We start from the raw sequence: 23969 nt of genomic DNA on the forward strand, positions 1-23969 counted from the left end.
TATCAAAAACAAGATTGATCACATATTGAGAAAAAAAAAACATAAATTAACATAAAATTGTATTTTTATCAATTTTGTTAAACTTTTCTTAATTACAGCTTCACCTGGCTCCTGCCATACTCAAAACAGTTTTGTAGTTGCTCAGGGGCCACCAGTTTGACACCTCTAGTTCACAGGTTCATTATTCACAAACTAGGAATTGGAAGAGTGTGTCTAGACCAACTTCCTGGAAGCCTAGAAAGATTAAGAGATAGAGCTGAGACCTGAACCAAGTTCCTCTCACTCTAAATCTATCATGCTTTCCACTGTGCCACTGAGACTCTTTAAGCATCCTTATTTCACAGATGAGGAAATGATGAGCATTTACAAGCAGCAGAGGCATAACTGGAACTCAGGTCCTCTGACTCCAAATCTAATGCCCCTCCACCATCCTAGAAACAAGCAGGGAGGTACTAGGAACTCCAACCTGCTTCCTCCGAGGAGCTGTGAACTCTTGCTATGAACTCACTCGCCTTTCCCATTCTAAAACAGACACCTGCTTCCTCTATTTGACACGAAGGGTTATAAAAGTTAATTGGTTCATTTCCTAGACATTGTGGTGATCCACTTACTCATTCTTCTCCAGGTCCAAGATGAGGTCTTTCCCTTCTGCGGTTATCCTGAGTTCAGCTCGGAGGGGATGCTGAAAACAATAAAGAAAGAATGTCAGCTCCCTCCGAGAAGGGACTGTGTGCCCAGGTGTCCAGAACAGGACCAAGCGCAGAGGATTCCATACTAGGGGACAGTAAACAAGAAAGGGAGAGTCACCTCCAGAGCTGACAAAACTTTCTTAACAAAAAGCAGCCCAAATGAGCAACCTCCAGAGTCTTCTCTCTGCCTTTTCTTGAAAGACAAAAGAAACGTATAACAGAAATTCAGCCTAACAGAAGTCAGTGCCATCCAGGTGAACCGGGAACAGGGAACCAGGAGCTGGATGTCAAACACAAGTTTGCCTCTCTACAAAGAAATTCATTCATTTGGCTTCAACATCTTTTTCTCCTCAGCTTGAATATTGCTGTTTTTATTACTGTTAGGAATATTTCATTAATAATCAGGACAGTGGAGGGGAAGGAGGGAAATAATGTGATTATTATAACCAAGGAATAATGTTCTAAATTGACTAAATAAATTAATTCAAATAAAAAATAATTAGGACAGAGATTTCAATACTAATGAGAAATAAGATCATGTGTATCTAAACCTTGTATCTCTATCAGTGTCTACCACATGTGCTCTACACACAGTAGGTATTTAATTAATTTTTTTGTTTTTAAACCCTTACCTTCTGTCTTGGAATCAATACTGTATATTGGTTCCAAGGCAGAAGAGTGGTAAGGGCTAGGCAATGGGGATCAAGTGATTTGCCCAGGGTCACCCAGCTGAGAAGTGTCTGATGATAGATTTGAACCTAGGACCTCCTATCTCAATTAATGTTTTTTGAATTGTGCTATCCCTTCCTTGTGGAGTTGTTGTTAGGCTTACCTGATACAATGGATATCTTTGTAACCATAAAATTTTCAGTCAATGATTGAATATTATTCATAGTAATTAGTAGTAGTAGTAACTATTAATATCATTAAGAGTTTTTATTTATTATTAATCATTAATAGTAATCATTACTTATTCTTAATAGTAATTATGAATTTTTAAAACTATGAACTGGTATTGATTTGATACTTTATATGAGCTGTTTAATAAGTTAAATATGTAACAGCAGAATGCAAGGGAGTAGGTTCATTCTGCTGTTGCATATATTATAATAATGATAAATAGTCATTATTCTACATAATAAAATAGCAGATTTGACATTTTATAGCAATGAAGAGCTTTTTCATAAATAATTATAAAAATCAGTAGTTTTCATGAATAGCTTACATCAATTTTACTCTCTCTGGCTGTAAAAAGCTTCACCTATGTTTTATCAAGTGAGCTTCATGATAACCCTGTGAGAAGGTAGAGTATAACAAACACTTAATAAATTGTATGCAGTGCACTGTGCCAGAGACACCTAAAGAAGGAGGATAGGCCACATGCCACATACTGTCTATAATATAAGTACATTGCAGTGTTGCAAAACAAAGTTCCCTGTCAGGTCTAGAGGGAACAATGACTTAAATAGCTGGGGAAGAAGGTCAGAGAGGTTTCTTGGAAAAGATGACATTCGGGCTGAGTTTGAAAAGCTAGGCAGGAGGAGCTGGGTGACTCAGGGGATAGAGAGCTAAGCCTGGGGATGGGAGGTCCTGGGTTCAAATATGACCCTGGGCAACTCTTTACCCCAATTGCCTAACCCTTATCACTCTTCTGTCTTGGAACCCATATTTAGTATTGATTCTAAGACAGAAGGTATGGGCTTTAAAAAAAAAAGCTAGGCAAGAATTTAACAGATAAGGAAAAAGAGGGAAAAGGAAAAATCACAGATATGAGTGAGCAGAGGTTTTTGGCAGGGACAGAGAGTGGTTAAGTTTAGCTGGAGCTCAGCAGCCATAAGAGGAGGAATAACACATAGGAGAGGGGGAAAGTTGATGGCATTGTGTTGTGGAGGGCCTTGAATGACAGTTAAAGGAGTTCAGACTCGCTAAGATGTAAACAGATATGGGGCATAAGTAAATCTATGCATCAGAAAGAATGCTACAGCAAGACTATGCAAGTATAGGTTGCCAGAAAGAAAGAACAGACCTAGGGAGAATTAAGAAGTTAATCTTTTAGTCTGGAGCTAGCAAGCTAGTGAAATGATTCAAGTACCCAGGACTGACTCAAAGCCCATTGCTCTTTCCATTGTGCTGAGTTCAGAGGAAGTAGATGAAGAACATCTCAAATATGATGCCAAGGAACAAATAAGGGTGAGGAGAATTGTGCCATAGATATTATTCAGTTAATCAGACAAATGTAAAACATAAATTTTGTATAAAGATTAAGCCACATTTTACCAATTTTTTACAAATACCAAAGATTTACAACAATTTTTTACAAATACCAAAGATTTACCACATTTTACAAAAGGCAATAAATAAGATAATTCATGATTGAGCCTCCCTCCAATATGTGTTTTGGTGCCACTATCTCTGCCCAGAATGGCAAATCTGGCTCTGTTCACTCATCTGCCCCTCTGCAACTACCCTAATTCAGGCAATCATCTCCTTACCTAGTTAAAGACAACCACTTCTTTACTGGCCTTGCTGTCCATCCCCTCTCCAATCCATACAACTCCCTGAGTAATCATCTTAATGATCGCTATGATGAGGTCATTCTGTTACTCAAAAACTTTAAGTGTGTCCATACAGCCTAATAAATAAAGATCCAACTCTGATGTCCAAACCCTTGTACAATCTGGATCCAACTGATCTTTTTTCTAGGCTTGTTTCATCTTGGCATGTACATTGTACCCTCAAAATCATAGAAATGTTTCAGGCAAACGGTAAGCAGGGAAATTCCTTTGCTCCCTTACATCTTTGTGACTCCTAACCAGAAACATCTGATAACTCCTATTAGATCCTAAGAGGATTATCCTCCTTGGATCATCCTTTAGATGGACAGAGAGACACACCTTCAGTCAATGCCTTAATACCATCAATTTGTATCTAAGACATCTATCTGTCATGTCCCCTAACCTATGAGGGTCACTCCCTATGTTCTTCAGGCAAACCACGGTGAGATGACCTGCCCATGCCTCAGTGCACATCACTCTAGTGTCAAGTCATCACCATGGCATAGGGTCATGTCTTCACTGTTGTAAAGAGTATTGTGTCAATGAAGCTCGTCCCTTCCCCCTCCTGAGTAACTTTACCTGTTTTTCAAACATTCCTGACATACCACAGTTGTGGTATAAGTTCTGTACGTCAATAAAAGTTAAGGTTTGGGACAGAACCGGGGTTAAGCTGAAAGAAGATGAGAGAGACTGAGAAGAGACAGAGAAGGCAGGTGAGGGGGAAAAAGGAAGAAACTGGCAGGCTAGGCCAGGTTACTTAGGAATGATTGTCTACCCTTCCTAATAAACTTTATAAAATATATATCTCTGGATAGAAAGAAATATTATTATTTTTTAATTATTACAGTATAAAGACCCTAGAATTAATGTCTTCTGGGAGACAGCTTTCCATCTATGCTGTCCTCCTGGCCTGATTCAACATTACTTTCTAAATTAATAAATTTTTATTTTTAAGCTAAGTTTTGGTCTTGCATCCTTGCAAAAGATACCCTTTCCGAACCCCAGGAATTCACCTCAACCCCCCCCACAACAATCCTATTACTCTCCTGGTATTCTCTGAACCACTCTTTGCCCTCTTTCCTTATCCAGCCCTCCCCTCTCTCCATGCCTTGGCTCATGCCAGAGCCCATGTTTGGAATGGAACCCCACCACCACTATCACCCCCATATTAATTTCACAAAGTCCCTTCTATTCCTCAAGGCGAAACTCAGAGGTACCATAATCTCCAAGAATTCTCTTTGTTTCCTCTGCCCCATATGAAAGGATCTCTCCCATCTCAGATTTCTCACAGTGCTGTGGCTGCTTTCTCATGGATTTCATCTCATTCTACTTTGTATTTTATGAGGATTACAAAATCTCAGAATTGGAAGGGGCCCCAAAAGCCATCTAATCCAACTTTTGCATGAAGAAGAATCCTTTCTATAATGTCCTTAACAAGTGCTCATACTTGCTCAATATGTTCTTCTAAAGAAAAATTCACCACTTTCTATGGCAGTCCATTTCATTTTAGAATACTTCTAATTGTTCGAAAGTTTTTCCTGACATCTAGCTATTACTATAGAGCTTAGAATCATAGAATCAAAGATTTTGAGCGAGAAAGAACCAACTACAGGACATCATCTAGTCCAATCTCCTTATGAGTGATGTGGGAGTAAAGGCACAAAAAATGGTAGACAACTCCTCTGAAGATATTTATATTTATATATATATATATATATATATATATATATATATATATATATACACACACACACATCAGTGTTCCATCCCATTAACTAACCAACTTGCCTGCTAGGTTATTCCTGATTGCCTTTTGAGACCAAATAGAACAAGTCTAATCCACAAAGAAAATGATAGAAAATGATTCACAGGCTTGAAAAGAGCTACTATATATATTCTCTTCCACCCTTCTCCAGGGTAGAAGCAACCCAAGTCTTTTTTTTCTCCAGGCAAAACCTTCTCAGGTTCTTCAAATGATCTTCATATGATATGACTTTGAAGCTTTTCATCAACATACTTATTGTTTTCTGGATATTTTAGCTTATTTGTGTCATTCCAGATGTGATCTTATGGGTAGGATAGAGTGGGGGCTATCACGCCTTTCATCTTAGACACTCTGCTGCTCTTCAATACTGCCCAAGTTGTTTTGTTGTTTTGACTGCCATGTCACATTGTTGACTCACATTGTATGGGTTGGACACAGGGATCTGTCAGCCCCAAAATCTTGTTTCTGCTTTTTTGAGTTTGCGATCCATTAAAACCCTCACATTATTTTCAAACTGCTATCTAGCTAGTCCTCCTCCATCTTATATTTGTGAAGTTGATTTTTATAACCCAACTGCAAGTTTATCCTAATTAAATTTAATCTTATTAGACTTTGTCCATCATCTTAGCCTGTCAATATCTTGCTGGATCTGGATTCTATCACACGGTGTATTAGCCTTTCTTCCCAGTCTTGGATCATCTGACATTCTTTAAGCATGCCATCTATGCCCTAATCCAAGACACTGATTAAAAATGTTTAACAGCACAAAAACCAAAGAGGGATTCTTAGGATGCCCCTACTAAAGCTCTTTCATGGTTTTTAAAAAATAAAACCATTCATGACCATTCTTTGGTTCTAGCTGCTTAGTCAATTCTGAATCCTTTTAATCATACCATTGTGTACTCCATTTTTTAATCTTGTCCTTTAAGAGACTGAGATCCTTTCCAGTCTTAAATCTATGATCCTATAATTGTCTTCTCTGCCTCATCCTCTTGACCTTAGTCCAACTTGGTCAAGTTGCATTGCTGAAAGCTAGATAAACTATATCTACAGGCACATTCCTCTGATCTTCCAGTCTAGCAACACCATCAAAAATAAATGCAGTTAGGAGGCACCTAGTAGCTCAGTGGATTGAGAGCCAGATGTATGGGATGTACTGGATTCAAGTCTGGCCTCAGACACTTTCTAGTTGTATGACTTTGGACAAGTCACTTGTACTCAAGAAGAAAAATCGGTCTTTTTCCTTGAAAAACCTTTACTTGTATCCCTGATTCAATAATCTCCATCTCCTCCAAGAAACTTGCCCCCTTCTTTTTATCATTACCTCTGTCTCTTATCTTTGATTTCCTCCTTTCTAATGGTTCCTTCTCTAGTACTTATATATTTCCTATTCATACAAACTTCCTCTGACTGTAGTATTTCCTCATTCCATATCTTTATTCTCTTTATTTCTTTATACTTTAAACTCTTTACTTCAGGGATTCTGTATTTGCTACCCTTATTTCTTGCCTTCTCAACCTACAGAAATTAAATGGTTTGCTCAGGGTCAGACAACTGACATAGGATTTGAACTCAGGTCTTCTTGACTCCAAGTATAATGTTGTATCCAAGCTACCTCTTTAAAATATTTGAATAATACCTGGCCCCCTGTCCTTGGGGGAACCCTCAGCATAGCAAGGAAAGTCACTTTTCCACTTTTAACCCCAGTTTTCTCCTTTGTTAAATGAATGGTTTGGATTGGGTAATCTCTAAGCGTCCTTCCAAGGCTGATATTTATGACTGAATCAAAGCACTTTTTCTGCAGCAAATATCAAATGTAAAGTAGACTGCAAAGCATATAATGGGAAGGTGATTTTGTTTTCATTGTTACCAAAGGACAATTTGCTAAAGTCCTCAAAAATCTGAGTGATGTCATTTTGCTATCCTTCTCTACCTAAGAGGAGCCATGTTTCAGCAATAGTCTGAGAGACCCAAGTTGGATAAAAGGCAAGACTTCCTAACCATGAGTGGTGTTAGACACTAAAACAAGTCATCTCAAATTCAAGAAACATTCCACACATACTATACGAAGGGCACAATGGCAAGCCCTTGCCAAAACAGAGATTTTGAAATGGTCAGCCCTTCAGGATTCTCAGTCTGCCCAGAAAGCTACACATGCTACTAAACATCACATAGTCGGAAGGGGACAAAGGGAAGATAGATACCCATTTAAGAGAATGATAGAGCCATCAACTCTCTATAAGTCAGAGGGTTTAGGATGTTTTTAGGATTATCTTGCTGAGTCAGGACAGAGTGATCTGTCCAGGTTTCTTGAAGCCTTGGGAGATCTCTGCCAATTTGAAGTCAAGCAAAGCATCTTGCCCCTCTTAGTTTGGGTCTCACTTCCAACTGTGCAGCTGGCACACTCTTTTTCCTACCCACCCCCACCCCATTTCCCCCAATTCCACTTCCCTAAGAGCCCCAAAACAGAGGTCCTCTGAGATCTGAATGTTCTGACCCACAGCTCTTGAGAAATGACAATAGAGTACATTGCTTAAGCTTCTCTGTTACCTAATCACAAAGAGAACTTCACGTTTACAGAACAAGAAAGCTGCTAAATCAGTTGCTTAACTCCCTGAGTGAAGACGACTTTACTGTTAAATTGCCCCTATTCTCCCTCAGCTGTCACCTCACAGCTCCTGGGCCTCAGCTGGTCACTCTGTGGGTCTCTGCCAGGCAAACTCTATGCCATTCACACGGTACCACTTAAAGAGTGTCTCAGGGACCAACAAAATAGGATGGGGCTTCGGGACGGATACGTGGCCACAAAGGCTGTAGTAACCTGCCCTTGTCAATAGCATTATCCTACTAAGAGATGTTATGAGCAGTTCAAAGGAACATCCTCACTTATGGAGGAATGGAGTGGATAATTACCAAAGAAAAGTAGGTCATATAAAAACCAATTTTCTTTGACTTAGGAAAATGTCCTTAAACTTAAATTCAATTATGACGCTCCTAATATACCAGAAATACATGAAACGAAACACTAAGGCTCTATTAATCTTTTTCATGTGGCTACAGTGGTTCAACCCTTATACTGCTCCCTACCCTAAACTGGGCAGTCAGTAACCTTTTTAATATTGATGTTTTTAATAGGATCTAGAGCAGGAATGGGCTCTCTCTGCAAAGTTGTTGGTTTGTTCATTTAATAAACACTTAGATTGCACAGTGATTAGAGCACCAGTCCTAGAGTCAGGAGGACCTAAGTTCAAATTTGACCTCAGGTACTAACTAGCTATGTGACCTTGGGTAAATTCCTTAGCCTCTGTTTGCCTCAGTTTCCCCATCTAGAAAATGGGGATAATAATAACATCTACATTCCAGGGTTAGTGTGAGTATCAAATGAAAAAATAATTGTGAAGCCCTTGGCACAGTGCCTGGCATACTGTAAGTGCCATATAAATGTTAGCTATTATTATTACCTGCTGATCTAAATATTGTGAAGGATGTACTAGGTAGAAATGTTTCAATCCTTGCCCTTAAAGAACATATCACCCAAGACTTTATTTTTGTTTAAAAGTCTTTTTTTCAGCTCATGTTGAATAAGATTTAACAAGATCTTATTTATAGCTTAAGACTACAAGGATAGTCTTATCAATTTGTACCTATTGTCCCTTGTAGAACACGATATCCTTCGTTTGGACACACTATAGTTTGGTAGAAAGACAAAATGGCATTTATTTATAATTCTCTTTCTGTTGATCTTTATTAACTTTGCTAGGCATCAGACTACAGAAAGACACAATGAGTCACTATCTTCAGGTGAGCAATAAGGCCTCCCTACAATGTTCAATGCACACTCCTAACTTCCTTCATAGAAGAGATGACTATATGGCAGTCATCCACGAGCATAATAACATTTTCTAAAGCTCTTTCCAGTTTCTCCATCTCACCATGTATTTGCTGGCCTTCGAGGTTCTTGAGGACAGGGACTAGGTACCTTCCTCATCTCTGCCTGTTAAATCTGTATCTTCCTTCAAGGCTTGCTCTGGTGTCATTCCTTTCATTAAAGGTTCCTGACACCCCGGCCCCACTTCAACTAAGTGTTTTTTTTCTGCCTCATGTTTTCCTATAACACTTTGCCCAGATCTCTCCTTTGCACCCATCTCCCTTTACATCAAATTATTCTAATTGTGTAGGTATCACCTTCCCCTAGGATATAGGATCCCTAAGATTAGGACATTCTTTCATTGTTCATCTTTCTGCCTCTAGCTCTTGGCAGAGTCCACAACTTGTACATGACAGGTGCCTAGAAGAATGCCGCATTAAATTAAACGTGGATAGCCTAAGATTCCTCCCTAATCTTGTTTGACTTGTACTAATATTAGAAGGAATCTACATTCCCTTAGCAGACCAAATGCTCATGATATCCTCAGAGAAGTATAACTAGATAACTGAATTCCCTTGTTTACAGGGGAGAAAATTGAAGAGCAGGAAAGAAAAGCTACTTCTCTCCATGGTCCCACAGTGAGCTATCTCATTGTAGAGCCACTGTTAAGAAATGACCCAAACATTAATGCATTGCTGGTGGAGTTGTGAATTGATCCAACCATTCTGGAGGGCAATTTGGAACTATGCCCAAAGGGCGATAAAAGACTGTCTGCCCTTTGATCCAGCCATAGCACTGCTGGGCTTGTACCCCAAAGAGATAATAAGGAAAAAGACCTGTACAAAAATATTCATAGCTGCGCTCTTTGTGGTGGCCAAAAATTGGAAAATGAGGGGATGCCTTTCAATTGGGGAATGGCTGAACAAATTATGGTATCTGTTGGTGATGGAATACTATTGTGATCAAAGGAATAATAAGCTGGAGCAATTCCATGGGAACTGGAATAACCTCCAGGAATCGATGCAGAGTGAGAGGAGCAGAACCAGGAGAACATTGTACACAGAGACTGATACATTGTGGTACAATTGAATGTAATGGACTTCTCTACTAGCAGTAATGCAATGACCCAGAACTATTCGGAAGGACTTATGAGAAAGAACACTATCCACATTCAGAGGAAGAACTGTGGGAAAAGAAACACAGAAGAAAAACAACTACTTGATCACATGGGTCAATGGGGATATGACTGGGGATGTAGACTCTAAAAGATCACCCTGGTGCAAATATTAATAGTAGGGAAATAAGTCTTGATCAATGACACATGTTAAACCCAGTGGAATTGCATGTCAGATATGGGAGGGGAGTGGGAGGAGGGAAGGGAAAGAACATGAGTCTTGTAACCATGGAAAAATATTCTAAATCATATAATTAAATAAAATTTTCAAGAAAAAAATGGTTCTTCTGTCTTAAAAGTTGTTACAAAAACAGAAAGAGTTTAAAAAAAAAAAACAGGAAAGACAGAATAGGCCACAGTATCTGTGTCTACAGGAAAATAAAGCAAGTAGTGACCCAGGGTATATTACAAACAATTCGGTATGATATACAGAGTATCGGACTTCACATCAAGAAGGCTTGGGTTTTCACTGGGGGTAAGTTAATTAACCTCTAGAAGAATCAGTTTCCTTGTCTGTAAAAGGGAGATGATAAAACTTGTATTATCTACCTTGTGGAGTTATTGTTGAGGATCCCAATATATGCAAAATACTTTGCAAACCTTAAAACAATACATAAATGTCAGTTGTTGTTATTATTATCACTCAAAGTTACCAAAGGACTTCACTTGTGCCAAAACATCTTTTCCACAGACCTGCCCTAATATCCCTCCCTCTATTTCTGTCCTACATGGCCTGAAATTTTTACCATCACTTTCATAAATGTGTCATGACAATAAGAGCAAGGCATCATCTCTAGAAAATACTTTGGTGATTTTATGAGCTTATGGAAGTGATCGCTCTGCCCATCAGTGTATATCCTAAGCCATCCGTGCCATCTTATCATGTATCACACTTACCCTTGCCCCTCCCAATAATTTCTCAACAGGAAATTTGTTGTTATTAGTCCTTTGTTTTCAAAGAAGACCAATCACATCACAAGGGTAGACCTGCACAAAGTCATCAGCTCCACTCTCTCTCTTCCAGAGTCATTGAAGTCCCATGGCAGAACAAAAATCAGGATGGCTGGCAATGACCTACCATCACCAAACCTCGGTGTCTTCATCGTTTATCAAAAGCATTCTACAGCACCTGTTTCAGCTTAGCTATTGGAACAAATTGTTCTCAGGATAGACATTCCCCTAATTCACCAACTTGGCTTAGCCCATCTACAGAGACTATTTTGCTGCAGTGTGGCTGTTGCTCATGCTACCATTTTACAGAGCCACAGTGGGGTTTATCCAGTCAATCAAGTAATATGTGCCAGCTGCCTACTCTGTGCTCAGTATTGAGTTAGGCACTGGGGTAGAAAGACGTTTAAAAAAATCCTACCTTTGAGGAACTTACAGCCTAGAAAAGACAGACAAAATGTGCACACATAGGCATATAAGATTAGATATATAATACATACAAGATAATTTGGAGAGGAGAAAAGTACCAAAAGGCTATTGGGATTAGGAAAGTCCTTATTCAGGACATAATGCTTGAGGTAAGCATTGGAGAAAAACTAGAGATTCAAAGCAGCAGGGAAGGAGGGAATATATTCTAGTCATGAGGGACAGCCTGAATGAATCACAAAAGGGGGGAGATGGAATTTTGTGTGTAAGGGGCAGGAATAAAGCATAAAGAGTATGTAAGGAAATAATCATAATTTAGGTAGAGTAGAGCCAGACCAAATAGAGGAGCTTTCATTTAATCAGAGAAGTAAAAGGAGATGATAGCGCTTCATGAGAGGAGAAGCAATGATCAGATCTGTGCTTTAAGACTATCAAGATGGCAGGTATACAAATCATGGATTTGAGAGGGGAGAAAATGAAGACAGGAAAACCAATTAGGATATTATTTTAATAGTCTAGGAGATATGAAAAGGGCCTGAACTCCAGTGGTAGGTATATAAATGAAGAAAAGAGGACAGATTTGAGGAACATCATAGAGATAGAATTGACAAAATTTTGATGAGTTGGGGATGAGCAAAAGTGAAGATTAAGGATTAATTCTGAAGTTGAAAGTCTGAACCATTGGAAGGATAATCCAAAGAACAGGAAAGGTAGGAAGAGTGAATGAATCGGGGCAAGGGGTAGAGATAATAAACTCTGCTTTGGGCATGTTGTATTAAAGATGCCTGTGAGATATCTAGATATAAATTCCTAATAAGTGATGGGTAATTTGGAAATAGAGCTCAAGGGGGCTCATACATGTAAAGAGGATAATTCTAGACATGGGAGTTGATGAGGTCACCAAAAGAATGTGAAGAGAGAAGAAAAGAGGGCCCAGAACAGAACCAATACATATAGGTGTATTTTTCCTACTAAATCAAATGCTTTTTTTATAATAAAAAAAAGTAGTACAGAGCATTTCAAGAATAGGAGAAGGTGACCAAAGGGACAGAGAAGGGGAGAAGGAATTCTGAATTTTGAGGAACAGAAAAAGGTCAGCTTGTCTGGATCACAGAGTATGGGGTGGGAAGTAGTGTATGAGAAGTCTGGAAAAACAGGTGGTGATTTAAATAAATTTTATTGAAATTTTTTTTTAATATTGTCTAAATTTTCTCTTGTATCCCACTCTTTCCCCACCAAACCATCTCATGTAGCAATGAGTTTACTCTTTAAAGAATAAAAATGGAAGAAAAAAATCAGCAAAACGGATCAACACATCAAAAAAATCTACTAACATATTGCAATGTTCCATATGCATGACTAACCTCCTCCACCTCTGCAAAGGAGTATAAGGAAGGGTCTTCTCATGTCTCTCCTATGGAGCCAATTCTGTATAATTTTGTAATATTTATTTCTTTATTATTCTGAGATTATTCTTTTTTCCATTTACATTGTCAGAATCATCACCTATATGGTTTTCTGGACTCTGCTCACTTATGAAATACTTCAAAGACTAAACAGATGGGTTTTTATTTATCCTAGAGACAATAGAAGCTAGTGCAGTTTTTGAGCAGAAGAGTGATTTGCTCAAAAATAGACTCAAGAAAAATTGCTTTGGCAGCTGTGAGGAATGGAATGAAGGGAGACTGGAGGCAAAGAGACCAGTTCAGAAGCTATTATAGTATTCTATGGATGACCTTGGCATATTCCATAGTCCCTCCCATTGCAAGAGTTAGGGGCATGATACCCTCTCAATCTAGAAAAAAAAGCTGTGTAAAATTTTTTGCTCCTCCATTTATACCACAGAAAAAGTCTGAATTTTTTTCTTTTTCTTTAAGGGGATATTTACAATCCCTTATTGTAAATTTTGTGTTAAGTATGCATTTCCAAATTTCAAAACTTTTTCTCTATCATCTGCTGGCCTTCACATGGTGTCTACTGCTTACACAAAACTCTCCCAAAATTTCCACTTAATTTCTTATGTCAACTCACAATATTTTAAAACTAAAAGTCACATTATGGAAGGGATAACTAGATATGTTATTCTCATAGAAGTTTTGCAGTGGGGAAGGCTAAATATATGCGTCAATACTTATTGGTACTCTTTAGGGTCAAGAAAGTCAAGATTTTCTCCAAAACTTTATCATTTTCTCAGATACTTTGAGAATCAAACCATCAATTCCCTCAAAGGGGTATCATTTCCACCATGGACTTCCTCTGTGAATGCTTGGTCTAGTCTATCTAATCATACTGGTTTTGTGCTTTTTTCACTTTCTTCAGTGCTATTTTCATTTCCTCATGTAGTACACATCTGGGATTCTAGTGTTAAAATTCAAATGTGGTAGCTGTACTTTTAATGATGCAATCTATCTTCTATCTCTAGCCCTCTTCAGAAACCACTTTCTCTGCAATTTCAAAATACAATGGCCTTTTCTTAGTCCTACTGCTTCTTCACTTTCCTAAAATGTTTGGCATTGAAGCTTTTCCCTTTTTTTCTGGATGCTCTCTCCTACCTGGCCTTTTATAACAACTCTAGATTCTCATCCTAACTCTCAATCCTCACTCTCTTTTGCAGAATCCTCATCCATGTTCCACCCCCTTTGTGTGGGTGTACTCCAAGGCTCTGTCCTGAGTCCTCTCCTCCCTTTAGTTATACTCTCTTTATTGGTAATCTAATTAGCATCTTTGTGTTTAAGTATCATCCCTATGTATTTGATTACCAAGTACACATTCATCTCTCTTCTGAACTGCCATCCCTGCATCTTCAACAATCTACTAGACATATTCACCTGGATTTCTTATAGATATCTCAAACTCAAATGTGTTCAAAGCAGAACTAGTTATCTTTCCCATTAAGCCCACTCCTACTTCTGATTTGCCTACTTCCATTAAGGCCAAGTGGCACTCTTCCAGCCATGCAGGTTTGCAAACTAGGGGTCATTATAGACTGTTCAGTTTCATGCCTCATAGCCAAAGGTGTGACAAGTTTGACTAATTCCACGTCTTCAAAGCCTCTCATATCTGTCTGCTTTCTCACTGCTCACACCACAGCCACCTTGGTACAAGACCTCACTGCCTTTTGCCTGAGCTACCTACAATGGTTTCCTAATAAATGCCTCCAGATTCTCCCATCTCCAATTCTTTCTCGATACAATGGACAGAAAATGACATTCCTGAAGTCTAGTTAGCCTATTTCACTGTCCTCCTCCTGCAGCTCTGATAGCTCCCTTTTACCTCTTACTTCTACTTTCAATCACCTGTTTGACATTTAAGGTCCTCTCCAGTCTCATTCCTGCCTATCTCTCCAGGAGAGTCACACATTACTCTACTTCACATAATTCGTGCTCCAGTCAAACCAGCCAACTTGCTATTCCCCATATTCAAAATTCTGACAGTGCATTTGTACAGGCTGCCCCTGTTGAATGGAAAGCTCTTTCTCCTCACTCCTATCTCTTAGAATTCCAGCTTCCATCAGGGTCCAGTTTAGAAGCCACCCCTTCACCTGATTGCCCCAGTTTTTAGTGCCTATTTTCAATATAGTCTATATTTACTTATCTGTGAACATTTGGTATTTGTATAAATAATACCTAAGCACAGCACATACCATGTGATAAAGTTCAATTAATGCTTTATTTCTCATGAAAAGAATGTCATAAAAATATTTAGACTCCCACCTCCCCATTTTTTGCATGTTTTATCATCCTTCCAGTTTCATCCTTAAATACCCTTAGGACAATTTTGCTTAGTTGGTTCTCTAACCGAGCTTTTCAAAAACACATTTTCTTCTCCTAGTTTATGAGGTAACCCTACTCATATTCCTGCCCTCCATAAGATTTTACAAACACGTTTATGTTCTAACCCAGTGTTTCAGTTGGCTGCCTATAGATTTTTATAGCTCACAGGTTTAGAAATAAAAGCGACCTCAGAAGTCAACCCACTTATTTTACAAAGGTTCTTTCCACTGTATCATACTGCCTTCTCTCTCAGGTTATAAAAGTGATCTAGTATTTGCCGGCTCTAAAAGGGTCTAACTTTTTTTGTTCTATATGTTATTTACATCAATTAAACTTAGGAAGCTGTGATCATTTGTGTCAATGGTGGTTGCTTTATCCATTTCCTATTTTGGCATCATTAGCTCATTTTAGAAAGTCAAACTGAAGTTGTAACAAATAGAAAACCTTGCTTTTAATCTTTCTCAAACTTTGATGCTGGTTTTTTCTTTGCTTCAGCTTATTGGTGGTCTCATTCAGAAATGTTTTCCTTGTGAATAAGATAGTCATTTCTTATTAAAAATTAATCAATTTCATTTTTTTATTATGTAATTTGGTATTTGTTATATCCAACACATCTCAGAAGAAATAGTTATTGTATGGAGGTATGAGGCTTCAGTGTAATCACAATCCTTTAGTGTCCCTTGTTTCTAATTCCTGGGGCATATTTTTCAATAAAATTTTCACCATCTATTCCTTTGATTACCTTTACTTTGAAGTTAGCTAATCCGTGGTGAGCCTCTCTGTACTTAGATCCTGGCAGAGATGGTCTGTTCTGGGACTGTATATTTAAAGCCTTTCTGGCTTGATAGAGCCTGACTTCGCTTGAATCTTACTTATCTGCGTTTTGAATCTTACTTCTGACATTACCATATGATCACAGATAAGTCACCAGGCTTCTATAAGTTTCAGTTTACTTATCTGTAAGGTGTAGGCAAGAATATTTGTAGAGTGGAGCAGTGAGGTGGCTCAGTGGATAGAGAGACAGACTTGGAATTGGGAGATCTTGGGTTCATAGCTGACCTCAGACTCCTCCCTAGCTGTGTGACCCTGGGCAAGTCACTTAACTCCTATTACCTAGCCCTTACCACTCTTTTGCCTTGGAACCAATACACAATATTGATTCTAAGATGAAGACAAGGTTTGAAAGAAAAGAAAAAGAAAAATACATATAGGTTCAAGGGATTTTGAGCAGGTTGAAATGTTAGATGTCATCTAGACTATACCCTCCAAACACATGAGGAGACTGGAGTCCAGAGAAAGGAAGTGACTTATCCAAGATTATATTCAAGATGGAAAGAAACAGGGCCAGGATTTATACTCACTGTGGAATGGGAGGAGGGGGCAGTATTATGTCAGCTTCAAAGGAATGAGGTAGTAAACTTTGACCTCAAAGTGATGGGGGTGGGGAGGAGGAGAAGGAGGAGGAGAGCATAGCAGTGACAAGATCTCAGCAAACAGAGGAAGAGTCATTGAACCAGGTGAGAATCAGAGCAAAGGATCACAGTTTTAAAGCTGGAAAGTTTTTCACAGGGCATCATCCATTGCATCTCCCTCGAGTAGATAGGAAAGTTAAGTCAAATGGCCAGTGTTCTAAATTAGTACATATCTGAGAAAGGATTCTAACCCAAGTCTTTGGGAGACTTGCATTAACTGATGCAGAATGGATAGAACAGAACCAGGAGAATAATTTATATATACAATGGCAACAGTATTTTAAAGGCAGCCAACTTTAAATAAGACTTAAGAACTCTGATCAATGCAACAAGCAGCCATTAAACCCTAGAACCAATGTTGATACATATTTGCACCTCCTTACAAAGACATGATAGATTCAAGATACAGAATGAGACCTATCCTTCAGCATAGCCAAGGTGTGAATTTGTTTGGTTTTATTATGCATATTTGTTATAAGAGATTGTTTTTCTTTTATCCATTTTCCAGTGGGATGAGGAAACAAAGAAGGAAAGAAGGGAGGAAAGAAGAGAGAGAGGGAGGGAGAAAAGAAAGTTTTAAGTATTTGCAACGTGCCCATGAGTGGAAGGTGTGAGAGAGTTTAAAATAAATATTTGTTAACTGAAAAAATCAAAATCAAAATAAAATAAAATCTAGGTCTTTATTTAAGTCCACAACACCATTCTGCTTGAGAAAGAAAAGGCAAATGCCTGGCTTAGGTCAGGAATAACTGTCCAGAGCTCTCTAAAGAAAACTGTACCAATAAGGCAAATTCCAGAAAAAAGTATTTGCATACCCTAAGCAACACCCATGAATTATGGTCCACAAAAGATTAGTAACCTATGTTACTAAATGTTACAATATAAGCCAAATGCCAGCAATTATTATTTCCTAGTCCAATCATCTTTTACTGGTGAGAAAACTGAGGCCATTAAGTAACTTGCACCAAATCACACAGGCAGGAAGAATCAGCGCTAGGATTTGATCCAGATTTGAAGCCTTCTAACTTCATACCCCATGTTACAGATGATCAAAAAGATCCCTTCCAGTTTCACATTCTGCCTTGTACCTGAGAGTCCTTAACCAAGAACATGGGTACAACAGGCCTTGAACTCCCCTCTCTCTCTATGGCTAACATTACGCAATTCACCAAGATTTAGGTTCTCCCTGAGCATAATTAAACAGTTGTGCCTCTTTCCAAATCTGGCTACATTCTGTGGTACAAAGTGGACTATTTGGAGTCAGAAGACTTTGTTTCAAATTCTAGCTCTGGTCCTCCGTTTTCTCATCTGTAAAATAAAGGGACTAGTTGCCTGGATCAGAAGGTTCTAAATCCTTTGTCCTTAAAAAGAAAGCAGTGCTTGAACTGCAGCTGATTCCCAGATCTCAACACAGGCAAAATCAGACAACAGAGGGCACTAGCATTCCTCAGTGAGCTGAGAGGTAGGGTCAGCCCAGGAAAGAGGAAGCAGGATTACTTAGAACTGAACACTGTGGTTGTGTGCTAATTTCTTCTGGTTGCAGATCTGTTTAATCAATGAAACCATGCTTCATTCAACTTGCCTTCATCAGTCAGTTAACAGAAGCCATTCCATTAAAAAGAAAATGTGTTAAGACATTAATTCCAATAAACTGGTACAATGCTCGCAACTCAGGAAGGGACCTCTGAGTCTTACCTTCTCTCTTGCTGTGTTCTCTGTTCTTCTCCACTGAGGAATTATCAGTTCATGCTGTGGTAAGAGATTTGCTTCATCTTTTCCTCCTGCAGAACAAAGAGTACAAACTCCAATGAAAGCTGGGCCTCCATGGTAGGGCAAGGCAGCATGCCACAGTGAGAGGACCTAGGTTGGAATCCCAATTCTGTCACTTGCTACTTATGAGACCCCACCACAACTGCCATGTTCCCTTCCAGCTCCAAATCTGTGATTCTGTGAATCATGGCAAATGCTTCATTTCATTTATCAAGACTTGTCTTTCACAGCAAATTATTCTTTACAGCAGAACATAAACTATTGAGGAGCAGAACAATCATGAGCAAAAAAAACCAAAACAATGGCATAACTAGAGTGATGATTCCATCTGTGTGGATAGTAGGGGTTCAAAATACCTTGTGTAGAAGCAGATACAGGAAATTGTATGGCTTAGAGGTTTAGAACTCTCAGTCTGTGCTCTCCTTCTGAATTGGACAAGTACTTTCAATTCCAACCTGGTCTATTTCTTCAACTACTAAATTCTATTGAATCCCTGGGTCCACTGGGCCCATTTTGGCTTTTTTTTTTTTTCAGCTCAAGTTAAACTCATCAGATCTGGTATTCTGTTGTCATAGCAGCTAGGCCATGACAAGGCATCAGCATAGAACTCTATGAAGGGTGGAGGACTGAGAGTAGCCCACACAAAAAGGCCAATCCAAGTCCCTGTCCTGTTTACCTGTGGGACCTTAAGCAAGTCACCAAAACTCTCTAGCCCCAGGTTGATCCCCTATAATACCAGGGGGATTGAAACAAATGAACTCGTTTGGCCCCTCAGCTCTAAATCTGTGAAATAAACATCTATTAGGCACCTTCTGTACATAAAGGCATTCCTTTATTGGAGGTATGATCTTATTACACATAAATACTATCTCTGTTCCACAAACCTGAGTCTTGCTGACTGATCAGTTATCTCATGTTGTTCTAAGAAAGTAGGGGTTGTGCCTCGCTTTCCACCTGACTTGACCTGACACAGTTCCTATATGATGTCCAAACAGGAAAGACTTATGAATTGAATAAGACTGCTCATTATTATGAAGACATCCTCTTAAAAGGGTTATGGACCCTAGACAACCTCACTTAGTGGTCATTAAGGGAGGCGAAGGGGTTTTCCTTCTGTGTTATAAATGCTTAGCACTCCCTGAGCAGTAAGAAGAGTTTTCTGCTCCATCAGTCAAATATCCACCCCCACCCCCTGCTTTCCAGGAAGGCCACCCAACCTCTGGGGGATGAGGAACATGATTCCATTTCCTCCCAGAGCATCTCTCTCTCTCTCTCTCTCTCTCTCTCTCTCTCTCTCTCTCTCTCTCTCTCTCTCTCTCTCTCTCTCTCTCTCTCTCTCTCTCTCTCCTTCCCCTCTCTCTCTCTCTCTCTCTCTCTCTGACTCTCTCTCCCTTTCCCTCTCTCTCTCTCTTTGACTCTCTCTCCCTTCCCCCCCCCTCTCTCTCACACACACACACACACACACACACACACACACACACACACACACTCTACCCTGCACACACACACTCTACCCTGTTATCTCAAAGATTCCAGGTTGGAAAAGTGTATGTGTTGGGAGGAAGGCTGGCAGGAGAGGGGAGGGAGGAGAGAAACAAAATTCAAAAAGAAAAGAATCTATGTCTGTGGACTCTCTATTTGTCAGCTCCTCCAGGGCATAGCTCCTGCCTGAAATGCTCTGTTCAATTTCCAGGACTGTAGCCACTCCATAAACACGAAAGCCGGTTGACTGCTCCCCCTCGCAAGCTACTCTGGTGGACTGAGGCGCCAACTAAGTCCCAGGACAGTATCAGCTTGACTCAGCTCAGATCAACTCAGCCTTCCCTTTAGCAGTTAGGCTCCTGCACCCAGACCCTTCTCCAGCGCAAGGCTCGGAGCTTATCAATTATCTTAGTAAGGCGGGAAAGCCAGCCAAGCCTTCCAACCTCCGGGCGGGGCTGTCATTTCTTGAGGTTGTAATGAATGAGTACAGTTAGTTACCCACCCAGAATCACAGAACACAGAATGATAGAGCTGAAAAGGACCTTAGACCGCAGAGTGAATACTGTATCTAACAAACAGGGACTTTAAAATATAAAATGTCAGCACTAGAAGGAATGAATCTTCAAGCACACAATGTCTTTTAGAGGTAGAAGAGATTTACAATATACAATGTCAGAATTGAAAAGGACCTGGAACACAGAACGTTGGAACTATAAGGAAGCCTAGAGCATAGGATGACAGAACTGAGAGGATGATTATTTCAGGAGCGGATCGAAGACTGGGCGGATCCAGGGGCACGTTAGTGGTAGAGAGCGGAGGGAGCTGGTCCCCAGAGAACTCCAGGAGCGGTACAGTCTGCAAGTACTGCCCCAGCGCCTGCTGTGCGCCTGACACTAAGGATGCCGCGGGGACTGAACCCGGGACGCTGGGACTCAGCCTCCCACACGGAATCTTGGGTGAGCGAGGACGTGGATGCTCGGGGCTGGCAATGACCCGGCTAAGAGAGTGTTTGTTTATCCTGGAGCGCTCGGTCCGGTTCCTCTGCAGGAGAGGCTGCCTTACTTGGGAGCAAGCTCAAGACAACTAAACAAAGCCGAGCCATGCCCAGCCCGTAGTGGGGGATCTAGCAGAGGAACCACCCACAGGGCGAGCCCGGGCATCCCGAGGAAAGTTCCCAATCAGAGGGCAAAATGAAGGATGGTTCCCCCTCCCCTCTTTTTTGCTCCAAGCCACCCCCCAGTTCCTTGCACTTTTGCCCATATTTCAGGGAATAGGGGGTTCCCTCTAGGTTCCCCCCAATCAACGGCTCCAGCTTCTTCCAACCCACACACATATACATACATCCACACCCATCCACACACGCCCACACAGACACTTACTTCTCCATCTCGGATCCGGAGCCGCCAGCAGCCCTAGGACAGGCAGTGAAAAGGAGAGAAAGCAAAGCCAATCTCTCCCCGCGACCCCCAGCATGGCTTCTCCCGAGCCTTTACAGAGCCACATCCATTCTGACTGAGGCGGCTGCTTCTCCCCTCCTCCGCTGCTCCCAGCTCTCCGCCTTCCCCTGGCTGCTGCCTTCCTTTCACAGCTGCGATGCTCCACCCCCAATCCAATTCAGCAGGATATGGACCTCCAACCAGTCGGGGATGTGGTAGGGGAAATTGAGCCGTGAAAGGGAGGAGCCGGGATGGACCGAGGTCAGGCAAGGTGTGATAGGAAAGGAGGGAAGGACAAAGACCAAAAGGTGAAAAATGCACATTTAGAACTCTTATCTCTGAGCATTCCGAACTAGTTTAAATGACAGGATGCAAAGAGTAGTTGATGACTTCTTGCCCGGAGGTCTCTAGTGAAGTGCCCAAGGGATCTAGCCTAGGTACGAAGCTGTTTGTTCAACATATTATTTACTTCTGTGAAGACACGTTCATCAAATCGAATATGGGGGAAAAAACCCTTACAATGGACGATCGAATCAACTTGAAAATGGACTGATTGGAAAAGGATGAAATTTAATAAGGATAAATATAGTTCTCCATTTGTTCTTGTTTTTTATCTGTTTCAAAAACATGGGATTGTAGAGGTTTCATTGTTCATGAGGAAAGAGCTAGGGTTTTTTAGAGAACTGCAGAATTAAAATAAGTCAGTCAACAACAGCTTCTTATGGCAGCTGAACAAAAGCTAACCAGGTCCCTAAGGCTCATGGGAAGGCATGGAGTGTTCCTCTGCACCCAGCCCTCTTCAGACCACATCTGAATGACCGTTTCCAGTGGCAAGTGTCCCATTTTCCAAAAAATATTGACAAACTGGAGAAAGTCCAAAGATGCAGTATGGTGAGGGGACTGGAGTTCATACCATAAGAAGAGGAACTGGAGATAGTTAGGCAAAAGATGAAAAAGCATAATGGAGACTTTATTGGTCCTTCAAATGCTTGTAGAGAGCTATTAGACATTTTCTTCTTGGCTTCAGGGAGTATGGAAATGTTAGCTATATAGTTATAACTTGAGCAATTTTCCTTTAATTTTAAGAAGGCTCTTTGCAACTTTTCCCACTAGTGCCTTCCTAAAGTTAAAGGAAAACTGCTCAACAGTTACAACTATATAGCTAGCATTTCCTTAGTGCTTTAAAGTTTGCAAAGCACTTTCCAAATATTATTTCATTTCGACCTCAAAACAGTCCTGTTAGGTTCCAGTATTACCTCCATTTTACAAATGAAGAAACTAAGGCATGGAGCAGTCAAATGCCATAAACCAGCGTCACACAGGTATCCAAAGTGTCCATCCTTCACTCTCCTTCACTTGTCCAGTCTGATAGATGATTTTTAGGTGTGAAAAACTGAGATTTTTCCAATCTTGCTGAGCAACTCATAGGACCTCCTTTCAGAACAGGGTTATCCCAAAGAGTGAAGTCTGTTGAATTAACTGAATCTCAAAGCACCTTGGGAAAATTCTTTTAGCCATAATCCATCTCTGAGATTCCATTCAGATTTAAAGAAACTCAACTTGTAAATCTCTCTCTTATATATCTACCAATACTACTTAACTATTTCCTAATGAACTCCTACTTAATTAACAAATAATTCTCTACAATTGTATATCAAAATATTTTATCTTTTAATACCACAATTAATTAAGCAGTTTCTAAAATTCCTTCCAGTTTGGAGATTCTGTAATTTATTAAGCATTTACTGTTATCTGAGCTCTGAGTTTAGTGAAAGATATGAAATTTAGATAAACCTACCTCCTGTCCACCCTGGGGCTTCCTATCTAGTATGATATTAAGGCAAACAAATAACCAGAATACACCATTTATGTGGGGAGCCCCAGCCTGATTCTTGCTGTGTGACCTTCAGCAAGTCACAACCTCCCTGAGGTTTAGGTTTTTCACCAGTATGTAAGGGAGAGGGAATTTGTCTTCCCCTACCACCACCCACTGCACCATCCATGTAGCTATAGGATGCTATCGCTTCAGTCTAAATTTTGCAAGTGACTACGCAAAGTCATGTCATACTATAGTGGGAGTGTTTATTGAATGCAGAGACATGCACTGTGCATTGTAGGAATGATAAAAAAGGGGGTCTTTGTTATAGAATTACAGAATGCCCAAACATTAAAACATGAAATATTGGGGCCAGTTAGGTGGTTCAGTGGATGGAGAGCCAGATCTGGAGACAGGAAGTTCTGGGTTCAAATTTGGTCTCAGATACTTCCTAGCTGTGTGACCCTGGGAAGTCACTTCATCCCCATGTCTAAGCAGTACCACACAGCATTGATTTTAAGACTAAAGTTAAGGGTTTTTAAAAGATGGGATATAGGCATTTAGAACTTGGAGATAATCTAATCCACAATCTTCATTTTACAGATCACAATGCACTGAGGTGCAGGAATGGAATGACTATCCCCCAAGATCACAGCAGAATTGTGATTAGATCAGGGTCACCTGATTCTTCGTTCAGTTTATTTTCAAAATTACACTTCAAATGAATATTTGGGGATGTGATGCTCTACAAAGTCCCTTCTTTTTGACTCATTCCCTTTCTAGACTTATATCTTT

At 40.0% G+C, this 23969-nt stretch overlaps 1 protein-coding gene across 2 annotated transcripts in view; it reads right to left on the reverse strand.

Annotated features, from left to right (window-relative positions):
• The window catches only part of ADAM19 (ADAM metallopeptidase domain 19), a 135190-nt gene extending 113668 nt beyond the window's left edge, over window positions 1-21522 (reverse strand). Inside the window, exons 1-3 of one of the 2 annotated variants that reach the window (XM_056811523.1) lie at window positions 21302-21522; window positions 18366-18451; window positions 612-682 (exon numbers count right to left, since the gene is read on the reverse strand). In XM_056811523.1, coding sequence (XP_056667501.1) covers window positions 612-682; window positions 18366-18451; window positions 21302-21425 — 281 coding nt within the window. In that variant the 5' untranslated portion in view covers window positions 21426-21522. The remainder of the gene's footprint in view (window positions 1-611; window positions 683-18365; window positions 18452-21301) is intronic. The other variant, XM_056811524.1, reaches the window with a different exon arrangement.
• Window positions 21523-23969: the final 2447 nt, after the last annotated feature.

Source organism: Monodelphis domestica, chromosome 1 (genome assembly GCF_027887165.1).
Source record: "Monodelphis domestica isolate mMonDom1 chromosome 1, mMonDom1.pri, whole genome shotgun sequence".
Lineage (NCBI taxonomy): Eukaryota > Metazoa > Chordata > Mammalia > Didelphimorphia > Didelphidae > Monodelphis > Monodelphis domestica.